Source organism: Cardiocondyla obscurior, linkage group LG23, assembly GCF_019399895.1.
Source record: "Cardiocondyla obscurior isolate alpha-2009 linkage group LG23, Cobs3.1, whole genome shotgun sequence".
NCBI classification, from domain to species: Eukaryota; Metazoa; Arthropoda; class Insecta; order Hymenoptera; family Formicidae; genus Cardiocondyla; species Cardiocondyla obscurior.
The window spans coordinates 2,493,090-2,510,134 of NC_091886.1; the positions used below are offsets into that span (position 1 = coordinate 2,493,090).

The 17,045-nt window shown below is 40.4% G+C and overlaps 1 protein-coding gene across 15 annotated transcripts in view; it reads right to left on the reverse strand.

Annotated features, from left to right (window-relative positions):
• Trol (terribly reduced optic lobes) overlaps positions 1–14,359 on the reverse strand; it is a 132,160-nt gene extending 117,801 nt beyond the window's left edge. For 2 of the 15 annotated variants that reach the window (XM_070671533.1, XM_070671532.1), the window contains exon 1: positions 13,531–14,357. In XM_070671533.1, coding sequence (XP_070527634.1) covers positions 13,531–13,608 — 78 coding nt within the window. In that variant the 5' untranslated portion in view covers positions 13,609–14,357. Of the gene's footprint in view, positions 1–13,530 lie in introns of all 15 variants that reach the window. The other 13 variants (XM_070671535.1, XM_070671537.1, XM_070671540.1 and 10 more) reach the window with 11 other exon arrangements.
• Positions 14,360–17,045: the final 2,686 nt, after the last annotated feature.

Here is a 17,045-nt window from a genome sequence, read left to right on the forward strand (position 1 = left end):
GTTTTATGCGATATCTAAGTATTTATATCGTGATACAACTGCAAAATTGTAGCGTGTCATTATTAATCAACTTGGAAGTTCTGCGTGTCAATAAAAATGATCGACCAGTCGATAGATCGTGCTTTAGCGTGCGTATGTATGCGTAAATGAGGTCATTTAGTTAATGTCTTTACGAACGTGATAATACATAGTTACCGCACAACGTACATATTTTTTTATACATTGTTATATAATTACGCAAGAATTAAATCCGATCGAGAAAAATCTCTTATTCAAAGGTTAAAAAATATTGTTTCAAAGTTTGCATCGCACAATAACGCGCGCTACAATTTTATTTAGATTGTAAAAGAAAATTAATTGTTCGTCTGGCTTTGTTCTTAGAGAAAGCATTTTCACTTTCATAATAATGAAGTAAAATTCATTTAAATTCTAATGTAAATCTGTTCTACAGAATGTTCAGTTCTAAAATATCTCCCCTTTCGGCCCGGAGGTCAACGACCAATGGTCTATATTGTGCGATGCGAAGTCGAGTATAAATGTGTCTGACAATACAAATTATGAGTTTAGACGTTCATGATGTCACGGGGGGTTAATAAAAGAGCAAAAACGGTCGGTTGTATCAGAAAGATGGGCGTGGCGCCGTTTTCGTTCGGATCTCGCGTGTTGGCTTGATTTGCGCTATTTCTTTCTTCATTTTCGCGTCCTACTTATCCCGATTGATATTAAGTAACTCAACTGATAGTAATTCAGCACTTCATACGTCTTCAATGTCGCTGAGCAAAATTCAATGATCGTGACCATATCTGCGCCGATATATCGCAAGATCGTCGAGTAAGTTACGTTCATTAAAATGTTTTTTTTTTCTTTTTTTTTTCTCGACCTGCAACCGCAGGTGTATGTTCACGGCTGTTTCCCATTTCCACAGTTTAATTAATTCTCGGCCAAAGTGGAAAATTACCATTCGGTCGACCGCGAGCGGAGAATTATTAGCACTTTGCGTGTTAAGCGGCGTAGCCGCAGATCGGTCCGCAGCGAACGGCCTCACGAGGAGAGCCAAAGGAGGAAGCATGGGTGAGGAGAGAAAGAGAGGAGAATCAAACGCGGATTCTTGCCTCGAGCGCGTATGCATACGAAGGGGGCCCATGTCTGACTCACGTCGGACCCGGCAATGGCGACACACGACGGTGTGTTGCCATGGGCCCGGGACTTCGAGGTGCGTGGACGAGGCCCTCCTCGTAACGCGGATCTCGTGGGTCCGAAACAAGTGGACCGTCGGAAATCGCGACTTCGCGCGGATAGAGCGAGACGGGGGAGCCGCGCGAGCGGCCCGACTGACAAGCGTAGGCTTCTTTACGACTACCAAGAAGTACGAGGGCTCATATCTCAGGTAAGGAGACGAGGAGCTCTTTCCTCGTTCCTTTCGGTGGACACGTGAGAACCAGTTTTACCCGCCCACGTTTCAGTCCTGACGCGTCCCTCCCTTTTCTGCCTCCGTTCTGGGATAATCTGTACGGGCGACACAGACCCTTTCTTTGTCCCCGTCCTCGGTTTGCATGTTCTTGGTTAAATCGGATGAACAGATCAATTCTGAATTCTACAGCGTACAATGCGGGGTGATTCATGCGATCGTAGATGCGATATATCGATAGCGTATTTTTTCTTATTACTTTTTTTTATTAAATCAACGTGAAGACTGACAATGTAAAAATATGAAAGTGATAAAACTTGCGAGTTATTTAAATGACAAAGCGAGAAATGCGCAAGAGCTCGTAAGCGTTGCGTTTTAAAATATAAATAATTAGTTTCTTTCGTAGAGATCACTTTCGCAGCTCTCGCGCGAGCTTCGTGGCAGAGATCGCGTCGACTAGGAAAATAGCCAATACGGTAGCACTCGCGGACGGTGGGCCGGTGAACGCGCAAACACGTTATTTATCAGTGCATGCGTAGAGATGTGGCAAAAGCGGGGCTCTGGCTCTGGCCGGGATCCTACCTGCCCGGGCGTCGAAGTTACTTTATTCAGAAGGTAAAGCGCGACCAGACGGGGGCCGCTCGTTCAAGTCTGACCAACCGTAACCCGTTTCTACTTCTATAATTACACACGGCACTACATTAATTAACGATTAAAAACTACAACTAAATAACCTTATTACCGACTCGCGATTGAGTAATCTCGGTTCACTATTTAAACGATAATTCACACTCAAAGAAAACGATTTCCTTTTTAATACTCTACCGCGTGATATAACCGTACGTATGTCTGACGTTATTATTAATATTTTAATGTTTTTTTTTTTTTTTTTTTAATAATTATAATTAATCTTATTCGAAATTAATTGCGCTATTCGGGGTTCGTATTAGCGAACGGCGAGATCGAGAGCGGAGTCGCGTGCGAGCTGAGCTCGTGCCGAAAATGAGGATTATTTTCGGTTTTGTACCGGCGAATACGTTCGATCGCCGCTTAATTTTACGGCCGACCGCGAAAGTCGGCCGGATATATCCGATTAATTTAATGACCGATATCGTAGGAGTTGTGCCGCCTGCCCGAGGGAAGATACACGGGCGCATATCGTCAGAGGGAGGGATGGTAATCGCGCAAGCCGTGAGCGGGAATAGTCCAGCGACGTTAATACTTCGATAAGGATTATGTGAAAAATCGATTAGTCGAGCGAACCGGTCGGATAATATTTATGCCGTCCCGCGACCGAGCTGTATTACTTATTTGAGGGCGTACGGCTACGCGGCTCATTGTAATCTTTTTCAACGCGGCGACGATACGTAACACTGGGCTCTTACATTTTACTCCGATTATTTCGTGAAAAGAAAACAACGTCTACCGGCGAGAAGGAAGTCGTGCTCTAGTTATCTAATAAATCTTATCAGTTGGGTAACTCACTTTTCAGAAATACAATTTAAACTCACTTCCGGTAGATTTTTAAAAATATATTAATATTCTGTTAAAAATTTTGAGGATAATCTATAATTCATGTCAATCGAAAGAAATAATTTAATCAAATATAAAAAGAATATATATCTCGCACACAGTAACACTTTCATCTTCATACATTTACATCTTTTTAGCAGCTGTATTATTAATTTTTTTTTTACGATAAAAAGAAGCACAAAAATACCTACGTCGTGCAATATTTTCATTTGAAATAATGCAAGAAAAAGTGAGGATTAGTCAAGATCTCGGATAAGCAAATGCAAAACTGTAAAGTAACTTGTTTAAATGACTTAGACAACATAACGGAGTGTATACGTCATCCGCGTGCGCAACTCAACCTGACCTGATATTTTATCGATGTATTCGCATCGAGCATTATCTGTGGCAAATCATCGTTATAAAAGCTCTCTTACGACATGGCTTCTTATGACAAATCGGCCAATTGACGTGTATTCCAGATAATTTCATAGCCACGGACGATATTTCTTAACGGTAATTGTCGTAGTATCGCAAATAAAGCTGTTACGTTGAATGCGTCAGTAAATCGCGTTTCTTACCCAAGCGCGTTAACGACAGCAAAAAAGCAAATTAAAGGTAGCGGAGATAGCCGGGAGAGTATTTACTTTATCAGGAACGTTGCGGCAACCGAATCGATTCGCGCGATTAAATTTGACGACGAGCTTTGAATCTTTAATCGCGCTGCATTTTCAAATTTCGAAAGCGACGACTATCTTCGACTCTTCGGTGGTATCGCGCCGCGGCGTTTCGCGCAACGTTTTCGTTCACGGGCGCAGCCTCGTTTTCGAAAGGCCGAAAGACGACGCGGCAGGAAAAGGGGCCGACTTTCGGGAGCGACTCGATCGAGCGTGGATGAAATGATTTACGGGATCGTTTGCATAAAATTCCACGCCCGTACGTTCACGGTATGAGATTACATCACATCCGAGATGCGTCAGGGACAAATGTCGTTGATTTCACCGCGGCGATAGACGCGACGGAACATGTACACTGAAATTGAACGATACCGAGATAAGTGAATAATTTAATTATAATTCTCGATAAATGACGATAATGTATTTAGTTGCAAAAATAGTCACTTAGAAACTCATTTAACTTAAATTAGTAATGCGGTTAGAATAAATTCTTTTCGAGAGAGAGAAAGAGAGAGAGAGGGAGAAAGAAATTTTAGGAGCCACCACACGTGGCTTTTTTGTTAATTGATATTCCATTCAAATCAAATCTCTTCTGGATAATTGATTTATTCGAATTCAACATAGATGAGAAAGTTTAAATAACATGCACTAGTTTTATTTTTATTTTTTCTTGTTTTTATATTAATCTAACTGTTACCGTTTTAACTTATTAAATTATAATAAAGCTATACGTACGTAGTGCATGAATGCGTTTACTTAATTAAGTCACACGAATATTAATTCCCTCATACATGATATCGACCTTTGCGCGGTTCACGTGGTAGACAGATAATTTTGTAACATGCTATCTCGAACAATGTGTTTAAAAAAGAAAAAGAAAAAAAAAAGAAAGAAAAAAAAAAAGAATTATCACCGAATTTGAAGAGCCGTCGCTTTCGCGGTGTGAGTTATCAGTAATTTAAATGTGGGTCACAGTGTAAAGTATGTAGACGACGCGATGTGCTTCTCGGGCGCCGCCGATGCCGGCGCGTGGTTTAATTGTTCCCTCGGCTTTAATTAAAGGCACGCATCTCCGTAGACCTAAGTAGACGTTTACGCGTTTCCTCGAGGGCCTCCCGATCCTCCTCTCGCCCATATCTATTTACGACCTCTCCCCGTAGACGGGAGAAAGACGCCGTGGCGAGACTTTGCCTTCGTTATTCCGCCCAGACGCTTAATTGTCTGCAATGAGTAAGCCGCCACGCGCGCACGAACCCGCGGCCCTTCTTAGAAAGCGGCGGAATACAAGCGGGGGGGAAACATAGGAAGCGGCGCTTATCGCCCGCGCGATACAATCGCGCCGATAAATATCGGGATTCAGGTTGCCGAGATTAACCCATTAACTTACGTGCACCATACAAACAGGTTTGACGATCGCACCGAGTGATATGACGTACGTTTAATATTACTATGAATTATTGCGGGGTTTTCTATTCATATACATATATCGTTACCGCCATCTGAATACGAGTTGTAATTGTAAATTAAAATAATTGAAATTAATCTGGTAATGAGATCTCGTTATTGTATCTTACGTTTTGATATTTTATTGCGTTAGTTTAAACAGCTATTATTATTGACTAATTTCATAATTAAAAGCCCGCTCGAGTTGCTCCGAAGAAATCGCTTCCACCGTTTAGCGGAGGGCTGCACCTCTGCTGCAGATTCGCGAATTTAAGTGAACGTGTTCTTAATGTACGCGTAATAAGCTATTAAAAATTAATTTTAAAAAATACGTTGGAAAAAAAGCAACGGCGTAATTTTCGAGCGACTGTTTATAATATGTACCCGCGACCGTATACTTATCGCGTCGCTGTTCATTAGCTGGTACGCGGAACGAATATCGTTCTATTGTACGGGAGAAACAGAGACGGAGCGATGTTCAGCGATAATTGCTAGTGGTGGACTGCATAAGTAACGTAAATATCCTTTCAGCATGCGGCTACGCAAGCTTATAAATAATCGTTCGCGAACGTCTCGACGCGTTGGAGAAAAACTGGATCTCCGCCGGCAATACGGCATTTAAGGTTTCACTCGTCGTCAGTTCTCAAGTATCCGCCTCGAGGACTGTAAGCACTTGCAAACGACGTCACTCGACGAACTTTTGAGAATTCCAATCGCGCCTAGCGCGACCCGCGCGGGTGAAAGCGACGGTTGCACATGCGTGAGCATCGGGAATATCGCGGTACGCTCGCGTTAATGAAGAAATTAGAATGCACGGTCGTAAACAGAACTTTATGTATTTTCGATAACACGTTAGGTGTCCAATTACCAGCGAATAATCCGCAGCCGGTTTTTGCGCGGGGGAACAAAAATAAAAAAAGTTGATTAGCTTGACCACGAAGACGAATGTCAACTCGACGCCGACAGCTTGCGGTTAATAAATTTGCAGATAGATAAGAAGCAAGCGTCAGAGTTTAAACAAGACGGGTATGCAATCGCATTATTTTACTAGGTACTTTATTCCAATTAATAGTGCCGTTTTTAATCTGCCATCGATCAAACCAGATCAAATTTTCATTAGAAACGTTACAGCTCGATGAGTATCGTAATTTTCTATTAGAGAAAATTTCATTATTATATAATATATGAAAGTGATAATTTTCCGTTTTATTATATTTTTTTATGACTATAAGATAATGCGACAGTAAGTTAAGTATGCCGATAACATGTAGTGATAAAATAGATAAATATTAATTGAGTGAATTACTGAACAACAGAATTGTACCAGGATAAGGTTTCATTATCGGGAATGTCAAAGTAGGGTTTTCGGTCGCTTGAAATAATTAATTAAATCCTGAACGTGTAATGACGTGGAAGAAGGACTGAAGTTGCGAGCGGACTTCGTACAGTTGGGTAAGCGATTTATCGCGCACGCCTCTTGAATGAAGGTTCCTCCTTGCCTCATTCGTTTTATTCAGATCTTGCTTTTTCTCTCTCTTTCTCTCTCTCTTTTTTTATATCGTCATATGTATTCTGACTTTTCGAAGACCCTGACGATTTACGTAAGACCAGATACCGCCGTGATCCTTTTAATGCCTCGATATTAGCGGACGAAAGATCTCAGAATTTAACGCGTTGCATGTCATTTGAATTCAATTGACACTGCTCGTTAACTAAAATAATCGCGACGACGTGTGAATACGTTATCAATCTTTGAGGCGTGCTAATTAAAACTGTATTATTAACATATCGATAAATACGTAACGTTGCATGAAATAATGAGAATACAAAATAAGTTCGGGCAAGCTTAATTATCATGCCGAAATAAATTTGTAAGTCCTTTAAACGACTTTTAAATTTGGGTTAATTCGACGCGACAATCAATTAAGCCCACAAAATGCATACACGTTCCTATGGGAGTCGTCTGAAATATTCGTATGACTTCATTAGGGTCAACCAATGAAATTTATGAACTCTTTAATAAGTGGCACTTGCGGCATTGAAGTCATCATCCGATACTCAATTTTCGAGCGGTTTAGGGCTCGAGCTGGATAAAGGGTCGCTTTACACAGCTCATTCTCTATCATTTTTTTACGCAGGGACAATTAATTGTTCAAGATTTACACGTGTCACTCGTCGTTTCGTCATTGCGAAGTAAAATCACACGAACATTCGGAGGTTTTATAATTTTTTTCTTAACCATTTCTTAAGCGTATAAAAATATAAACTGGTTATTTTGAAGAAAAGTCTTTAGAAATCAGTCTTTCCGAAATTTCCGATGACGTTATTATTGAAAGATAAATCGTGTAATGCCTGTTTTACAACGCAAATGATCACTTCAATAATTTCGTGAAGAATCACAGTCTTGATTTGAGTTTTCTCAAGCAATACTTATGCATTTTACTGCATTACACGTTACTTTACAAGGAAATTGTACGTTGCACGGTAAATTATAGCTGCCGCGGAACCTGTCATTAACGTGAATATATCAAGTGCATAAAAATATTAAAAGTAGTTCTCTTCCTCTAATCGTAAAGACACTAATTATAAGCGACATGGAAGTCGCGCGAACGTAAAATTTTCAAGCTTAAGATTCGGAGAATTGCATCTAAGTCTCGTTTTATTAAACGTGTATTCAACGGTCGTTTTCCCATGCGTCGATATTTCCTCCAGATATTATAAACCGCAATTAATAGTATTAAATACCAAATAAATCAGCGAACCTCGAGCGAAACCAACGAATTATTTCTCCACAATAATTACCTTAATTATGTGCCTTATGTTTCGTAGGCGGTTGAAATCTCATCGAAGCTATTACTTTTTGCTTCTGTATAGCTCGTGCTTGCAGAAGCGCTTTAACGGCGAGTTTGAAATTCCTCCCCCACCGACTATCCAATGAAATCCCGCAAGGATAAATGACGATCTCTCGTGGTTGTAGGAACGTGAACTTTTCAAATTACTCGTAACCGTACGAAATTGCATGCGCAGAAACTCGAAGAATCCCCCCATCTTCCGCAAATATGTTTTCTTGGTCTTCGCGGAAGGTCACATATCACTGGAATAAAAATTATTCCCGGCAATGCGAACCTTGGCAATTATTCTTTTGCGGAGTATCGACGACCTTGTTTCTTTAAAAAAAAAAAAAAAAAAAAGAGAGAGAGAACCGTGCGTTAATAAGTTAAACTCTTCCCTATTTACTTATAAAAAAGGATGCATGTATATTTGTCGAATATAAATTTTGGTGGATTTATATAATGTAATATTTAATGCGTATTCTCTGGGATACTCTCGGTCGGACGTCGTTGGTACAGAGCAACGGTACCATATCGAACGCGCACTGCGACGACACATACACGTGCATTACCATATTTTTCATAAGATACAAATCTTTCAGACCCTTCGCCCGTGCGAATCCCTCGCAATTCAAACCCGGAATGGTCAGGGATAGCAGGGGCACGGCTGAGAAAAAGAGGTGCAATAACGGAAGGATCGCGACTTTTTCTTTTGCGTGTACATTGTCATCTTTACGGAAGGATAATATTTGAGAGCCCTGGAGGAATCGCGGGCGATTCTATTTCTACTAAAATAAATGCAAAGCCGAGTCCTGATTTTACGATGAGATATTTTGACGTACATATGTACAGAAATCAAACGTTCAAGCGATCAATTTTTTAAATGTTACGTAAAAGAAAAAAAAAAAAAAAACTTTAAACCGAATGCGTGGGTTAAAATAGAAAGTTAATTAAATTTTATCGCGCATTAGTGTCCGCTTAATTTTTGTACCCGCCGATGTTTTAAAATACACGAAACATGTGTATGACCTAAGACTGCAAAAAAAAAAAAAAGAAATGTCCGAATCCGCGGCCGGGAAAGATTTAAAAATGACGAATTAAATTGTAGGTACGGCCTCCGTTTTAACGATATTCAAAAGTCGTCGGACGAGTGTTGGGATTTGGCTTTCTCTCCGTACGTATGTCGCAATTCTGCAATAAGAACTTTACGACTTGCACTCGAAAAACTTCAGCGACACGTAGTTCGGTGCAGATTACGGCCACCGATGTGTATACGAGCTAATTACTAATATCATTCTCAGCCGCGATATTTTAAACGCCTACTGCGAGCACTTTTACAAACCGTTTTAATCATTCTGCACTGAAATAAATCGCTGTGATTTATATTTGAATTTACGAGACGTGTGTATATTAATTGTCATATAAATTCATGGCTTTTAGCCGACTCACGTGCGCAATTTAATAATTTTACGCCGATAAGAAGCGTACCTTGACCAGATAAAAAGATTTAACGCGTATTAATTCTGCGTGTAATCATCAGATCACTTTTATGCATTATCGATTCTTTTTTTGAAGGCGAAAAAACTAATGTGCAGTGAAATTACTTGTCGATGACTTGTCGAAATCGTATATAAATTATTACCTTTGCCAATACTGCAGTATTATAATATGAAACAAATATGATGTTTGACATCTATTGCTGCGCGGAACCTAATCGACAGTTTCGTGATAAGACCTGATCTATGCCAAGGGCATCTATATATTGCACGTATATGTTGATAAATCAAGCATGACACTCGAACGTGAACAATAATTTCTAACCGCTAATTAATTAAATTATTTTTTAAGTATAAAAATTACGAATTTAAAACGGCTTGAATAGTTTCATTGTTGAACACGGCAATTTTAATTAAATAGTTCTAAAACTAATTTAAGATAATAACAATTTTTATTATTTTTCCATAAATTTTATTTTTTGAAAGTTTACAAAAAGTGGAAAAAAAAAAAAGAAAGAGAGACGTCTTTGCACCTCGATCTATAATTGCGTTCTTTCGTACTGACTACGACATGTATCTGATACTCGTTGTCAGGACGCCGTTTTGTAAAATGATCGTCTATGTATGCAAATGCCTGCAAGCGCCGTGAAATGATAATTCGACTCCAGATCGAGGAACGATTCGAAATTAATCAAGCCACCGACGAACCGTGGCGAACGTGCCATTCCGAGAATAACTATTTTAATTCAATATCCGCCGACTCGATTCATCGAGTCAGTGTCGTCTCGTGGGTCAGAACGATATATCATCTCTAAAAAATTTCTCCATCGCCGCGAAAAACGCACGGAACTAAATCTTCAAATACAGGTTTGTTCTCGCAATTGAAAAAGATACAGCCTCTTTTTTTTTTTTTTTTTTTAATACGATAACGCCAACTAAGCGCGGCTAAATTTGTCTATTTGAGTGTAAAATAACTGAACACGATCTACTTTAATTATGCCAAGAATAACGGGTAAATTTAATTCTAGAAGAAGTCGATTTTGATTTACCACATCACATTAATTAAATCGTGACAAACGAGAACAAAGCGTACATTTGCAATAAGTGGATTTCAAAATTTTAATTGAGAGATGAGATATTTCTCAGACGGTTGAAATTGTCATAAACAAAAATACATTTTTCAAAAAGAGCCGGTGCTAAGTTGAAAAAAAAATATATAATTCACTAACATCTTCTCTTTCCCCATAACGTGATTAATTATATCGCTTGGCGCACTTCGCGCACGTAAGTGCACATTTAGAAAATGTGACTGCAAGTAAATATAAAAAATTACTATTTGTGAATAAGATCTTCGAGTGACATGCACGGTTGCAGAAAAAAAAAAAAAAAAGATAGAAAGAAAAAAAAAAAAAATGTCGCGCTCTGCAGTGTCTGCTTTTAATCAACTTGTCGCAGCTTTCCAAAGTGATATCACTGCCCATTACATTTTATAAAGAGCGAGCGAAGATATTGACACTCGACATCAAATTTAAACATCGCGAAGAACGATAAGCTTGTATTATCGATTGCATGCATCACTACTCCCGGATACTACGAGAGCGTGGCTCGCTGCAGCGTGGCGTCGCCTCAAATAGAGCCATTTACCACGCTGCTTTGAATAACGCATGTCGCAAAAGACACACATATACCTCCGTATACGTCGAATGACACCCCAGCTAGGAATATTCTTAATTCGCTCCGGTGAACGAATATAATAATGAAAAGCACATTTTTTTTTTCTTTTTTTTTTTAAGCGCAACAATTCAGTAGTTTGCTGTGATCGCTACTGTCACGTCAGTATTGCGAACGGAACATAATGCAATTCTTGTCGGCTATCGCAACGAATATTATAAAACGATTCTCGGCCGATGATGCTTTTTAGTTTAGTCGCGACATCGATGCACTTGCCGCGATTGATTTGCGTGATCATAATACTGACCGCTGAGTTATTTAATCGTGCTGGTGCGTAATTATAACCAAGAATTCTGCTTTTATGACAAAATTTTGACGACATAACAATCGAATCATCCCGGTTAAACTTTTATCGCATTTGAAATAGTAGTTAATTTAAATTGTGTCGCGCTACGTGCAAATAATATTTTATTCAATATTCAATAAACGTCGAATTTTTTTTTATATACTACAGTATACACTTTTATTTTTACAGAACACTTTTTTTATAGACGTTAAATAATAATGTGACTTCTTTTTTTTAATTCACTCTTAAATAGTCATTAATTATTAAAAGTTTTCAAACATCATTCTTGTCGTTTCATATACGTAATATAATTTTAAGAGAATACGTAAGTTATCAGGAAGATATAAATCGGGACGAAAAATATACGAAATTTTAAAATAATTAAGTAATTAACTTTCAGCCAAAATTTGCGATTAAAGTCGTAATCGTTTACGCACTGTTATAAAAGCAGAAAAGAAAAAAAAAGTATTTGCCAAAGTCGCGAATAAGCTGATGAAGAAGGATAGTCAGATATCGGGCCACCGCGGCGAAGTGTCGTTTCTGCGGAAATTCGTGCCTCGCGGAATGATATTTCGCTGGATTGGCGGGTTCCAGAAACGATCGGAGTTCGCCACGACACGAGTTCGACTTGTGCTCGTATCCGTTTCTACAGAGTTTGAGGTGTGATCGGAATATAATCGATTTGCGCAAATTATCCCGGAGCGTCTTCGCTGCCGGATTGTCGAACAAGTCCGGCCACGTTACGCATAACAATTCGATCCGTATTTTACGAGGACTCTTGACGGAATATTTCTGCGATTTCACGGGTCCACTTTTCCCGTACCTGTTGAGCGTTGTTAAATCGAAGGAATTTCTTTACCCCGAGACGGCGCATTTCTCATTAAAGTGTATATTTCTTTTTAAACAAACCGAAACACGTACAAACAAGAATTATTGAACTCACCGCAGTCATTTAAATTTACACTTAAAAGTTTTATAGAATCGATTTATGGGACAGAAAAATTTAGCATCGCCATATGACGTATAAATGTATAATTATTACTTAACTAATTGCTTGATAAATTCTTCAGCGTCCCCTGCATTATTTATTTTATTATCTTCATAAGAGTTTTATAGCCAAAGTATTACATCCGATCGTTACTCCAGAAACCGAAAAATCCTGATAACACGTCGTAAAGATTAAAGCAGCAAGAATTCGATACATAATAAATTCTCTGGATATTTGGTCGTAATATCTGTATCAATATAGCTGGTGACTATAAACGAGCTCGTAACGTTGATCCGAACAATATGCGTGAATAATTAATCGATTTTTCTCAAGTCCTCACTTCACCTGGACTGGTTTTTATGTCAACTTTTATGTCAACTTTTAAACCGTCAAAAACGCGAGCAAAGCGCGGAAAGGTAGGAGCACAATGCAATGCTGTGTCGTTTGAATGATATACGCAAACGTCTATCGCAATATAAAATTGAACAAAGAACTGAGGAACATATTGGAATCGTGACGTGTCCTAATTCTAAGAGTAGAATATCTTCGGTATTTTTTTTTATTGTACTCCTTTTTTTTTTTTTTTTAAAGGAGCAAGAAATTATTTGCACGTCGCCGCACATCGCACGCGTGAATCTATATCGCGACGATTTACGAGAGCGATAAGTGCACTTCCACCGCGAGGTATGTGGGCGATCTTTATCAGGAAACTGTAAGTGAGACACATAACAGGTATAATCACGGTGATTGAACTACACGCGGGGTTATCTAATCGCGATGTCGCGCAGGGAGTTTCCAAAATACTTCGGCTGATAAATTCGCGAATATCACCGCGCGATAGCGGAATCTGTTCGCGTATAATTTTTTTATTACAATTTTTAATCGGTCCTTAATTGCAAGCAATCTTTTAAAAACTGCATTAATTAAATGTCTTGTACCTTCAGCCGTCGTTTGATACATGGTTAATATACCTACGGTTTTCGAAACGTGAGTTTTATATCTAATGACCGGCGGGCTTCTTTCGGAGCGGCGTATTTCTGAACGCGTTTTCGGAGCACCGTCTGCTGCGCGATGGAATCCCGAGGGGAATATCCGGTAATTTTCGGATCGGAGATTAAAAGACCCCGATTCTAAGATTAGTTTACTCCAAAAACTTACCTCGGATGCTGTCACCAAGCCGTCCGCCGCGATCAGCAGCAGGAGCAACGCACTCTTTAGCAACACACGGTTCTTCATCTCGCCGCTGGCCGTCTGTCGCGACCGGCAAGGAGTCACTTCTCGACCTCTTCGCCCTCTTCCTGACTGACCCTCTTTCTCGCGGGCTCTCTCTCTCTCTCTCTCTCTCTTTTTCTCTCTCGATCTCTCTCTCTTTCTCTTTCTTTCCGTTTCTTCCTATGGCCGTTCGTCTTCTTCTCTTTTTCTCTCCCTCTTTTCCTCTCTCACTCGCTCTTTCTCTCGATCGGCACTGTGGGACACCTCAGCGACGGTACATGGCGAGACGGACGAAGGAAGAATAATTCCTCCAAGGGCACGCAGGAAGAATTTGCTCTCCTGTCCTACGGATGACGCACGGAGCTTCTCTTCGGCGGTCCTCGCAGATCTCTCGCGCGCGAACGTCCGCGGACGCGCGGGCGGACGGGATGGACGGAAGTCGACAACGGGAGGACCAACCGGGACCGGAAATCCGCGGGTTCACGATCGGGACTTCCCTTCTTTCTCTCCCTCTTTCTCTCTCTCTCTCTCTTTTTCTCTCTATCTTTCTCTTTCTCCCCGTTTTTTCTCTTCGCTCGGTCTTTTTCCTAACAAACTCGTCGCCGAAGAGGCCGCGACCACGCCGTGGCCAACAACACCGTACCGGCGTTCGGTAGCGTCTGAGAGGCCGAGCGCACCGACAAGATAAAACTTTTTCAAAAGCCCCCGTGGTTTTCCCTCTCCTCGCGCCAGGTCCGACTCTTTCTCTCTCGCCGCTCGTTCTCTTCGTCCCGCGCTCGCGGCCCGACTTCCTCTTTCTCCACGTTGGATTCTCTCCCCTGCCGGAGGAGAGTTCGTCTTTCCCCCTCTCGCCACTCCCTCCCCTCTCGTATCGTATCTCGTTCCATCTCGCTTCCGCCCGCGGTGTTTCGCCGGCGCGATCTCGCGTTCTCTCCCACCGCTTCGCAGATCGGCACGTTCTCTCCCTCCCCCGGATTCTTTGATCCGCCGTCTCGCTCTATCGGGGCTCTCTCCCGCCGGTCATCTTTCTCCGTGCCTCCCTTTCTCTTCCTCCTTTGATCCCCACCGCCGCAACCCGGTGGATGCGCGTCTCCCTTGGACCAACGTCCCCCGGGATACCCTCCTCGCTTCCACCGTGGTCAAAGTTGCTCCCTGCCGCCGTAGCCCACGTCGTCGGACAGCGGGGAGATCGCTCAGGAGGTGGTCGCGTCTCGCGGGCGAAGATCACGGTCTTCACGTTTTCACGCCGGCGTTTTCCGCGGCTTAAGGATACCCGCGACGTACTCCGACACCGCGGCGAAGATATATCGTCGGTCTATTACCGGGTACGGGGAAACTTCGTATTCGCCGGCTCGTGCATTTTTAACCGAAGCAGTGTCTAAATGTAACCGCACAGCCGGAATATCGAAATTTAATCACGTTACGTTATTATCATTATGACTCTCGACTAAATTTACATGAAAAGGGTAAAGCGTGGGAATAAATAATTTATCAAGTCGGTCAAATTTTTTATTTCTTTTTAATTGTATTTTATTGTATTTTTTTTTTTTTTTTTATGACACAATTTCGTCAAATTGATTAAATATTACATAAGTTGTCGCATGCGACGTATGTATGTAACTTAAATATAATATTAGGAATAATAGTTTTATGCGCATGAGTTTAAATATACTTGTTTACATTCATATGGGTAAATTGTGTTAAGACATCACTTTAGTATCATTGGTTCGCAGTATTTTATATCTGAATCGTGTCAGATTCGGTCGCGGTTTATGGAAATCTGGAAATCTTAAACATAATATTAAAAAATGTATGCAGAAACTAAGTCTACCATTTCGATCAATAATTCATTTCTCATTACCTCAAATTATACTTGCAGCATCGCTTTTCGCGACATGCTTTTAATTAACTGAACGTGAGTATAATTTATTTCCGATTAATATTTGGTAATCAATTATGTCAGATCGTATCACAAAGTTATTTAAAATGATACAGGTTCTGTATTGCAACATTCAGAAGAAATCTAGGTTTCCGAAATGTACCGATATCGATACCTTTGAGATTTGTTAAATTCTAACGGATTTTAATTTACAAGAAAACTTAATTCTTGAAACAATTAATATTTACAATTTATCGATTGCAAAAATAAAGATGAAATTTTAAGAACAGATTGCTTGAAAATTGAGTGAAAAGATATCATTACACATACGCGCACACATTCATCATTTTATGACGAATCCGTAAAACATGTGTTATTATTTTACGACACATGTGTAATGTGAATTATGTGAATTTACGTCGCGCGCAAAATGTATAACTACTACACGCGAAAAAACGTTTTTAATCACCGAGTTCGCTTATAACAACACGTCTGAAAAGAGCATAAAAAAAAAAGAAAAAAAAAATAAAATAACGTCTCGTGAAGTCGCGACTTCGAAATGGCCCTTTCTCCCTCTTTTTCATCATTTCAGTGACAGACCCGAGTAAGATGATCTTTTTTAAACGGGTCAAGCGTCACCAAGCAGTCGTCACTCCGCCGCCGTTATTCGCGCTCTGTCCCATTCTGCGTGGCATCCGTTTTGCAGCTATTCGACAAACGAGATGCATCTGTAGCATGTGCGCGAAATCTCATGGCATTTTCGATATAAATTTAGACCGAATACACGCGCGGTGCTTCTGCAAATTAACGGCCTCTGATGATTAACGTGGACGCCTGTCTTAAAATTTTTTAATTACAAATGTGCCCGTATGCGTAAAACATATTAAACAATTATAATATATAAATTCCTAAATCTTTATCTAATTATATACATTTTTTTTTTTTATTTCTTAAGTGCCATAACGCGACTCACGGCATTAAATTTTTATGACATTTTTTAATCACTGCAATCGATAGAATGTTAACAATTTTCTTTTGTACGAAATACCGCGGGGTTGTTATTTTACGAGGTACATAATTATATCGAAGTTAAAGAAATCCTTGAGCAACAAATCTTCGAACTCTCGCCGACAAAGATTAATTCCCCCCCAATCGTGAAATTAAGATATACGGACGACGTGTTAAGGGGGCACGTGCTAAAGAATCGCGAAAGGGTGCGAACGCGGAGGCTATCATCGCAAGGTTATCGATAATATCAAAATAAATCTCAGGAGTAACGTAAGAAACTCGTTGATTTACGGCGCGACAGCCGCGTGATCCGCGATCGCACGTGCTTCTCGAAAAAATAGACGTCGGAGACAATCGCTCTTTTCCTTGATATCCACGAGATCGCTTTCCATTCATTTACAAAATAACGCGAAAATAGCTGTCCTGAGAATTTTTACGATGACAGAAGCGCAACGATTACAGCGTTAAGACACATGCGTAATCTGTAACAGAATGCGTGCAACGTTGTTCGTCTTGCGAATCAATCCTTCGCGCGAATGCAATTTTCGTTCGGGCACACGTTTAACTCCACGTC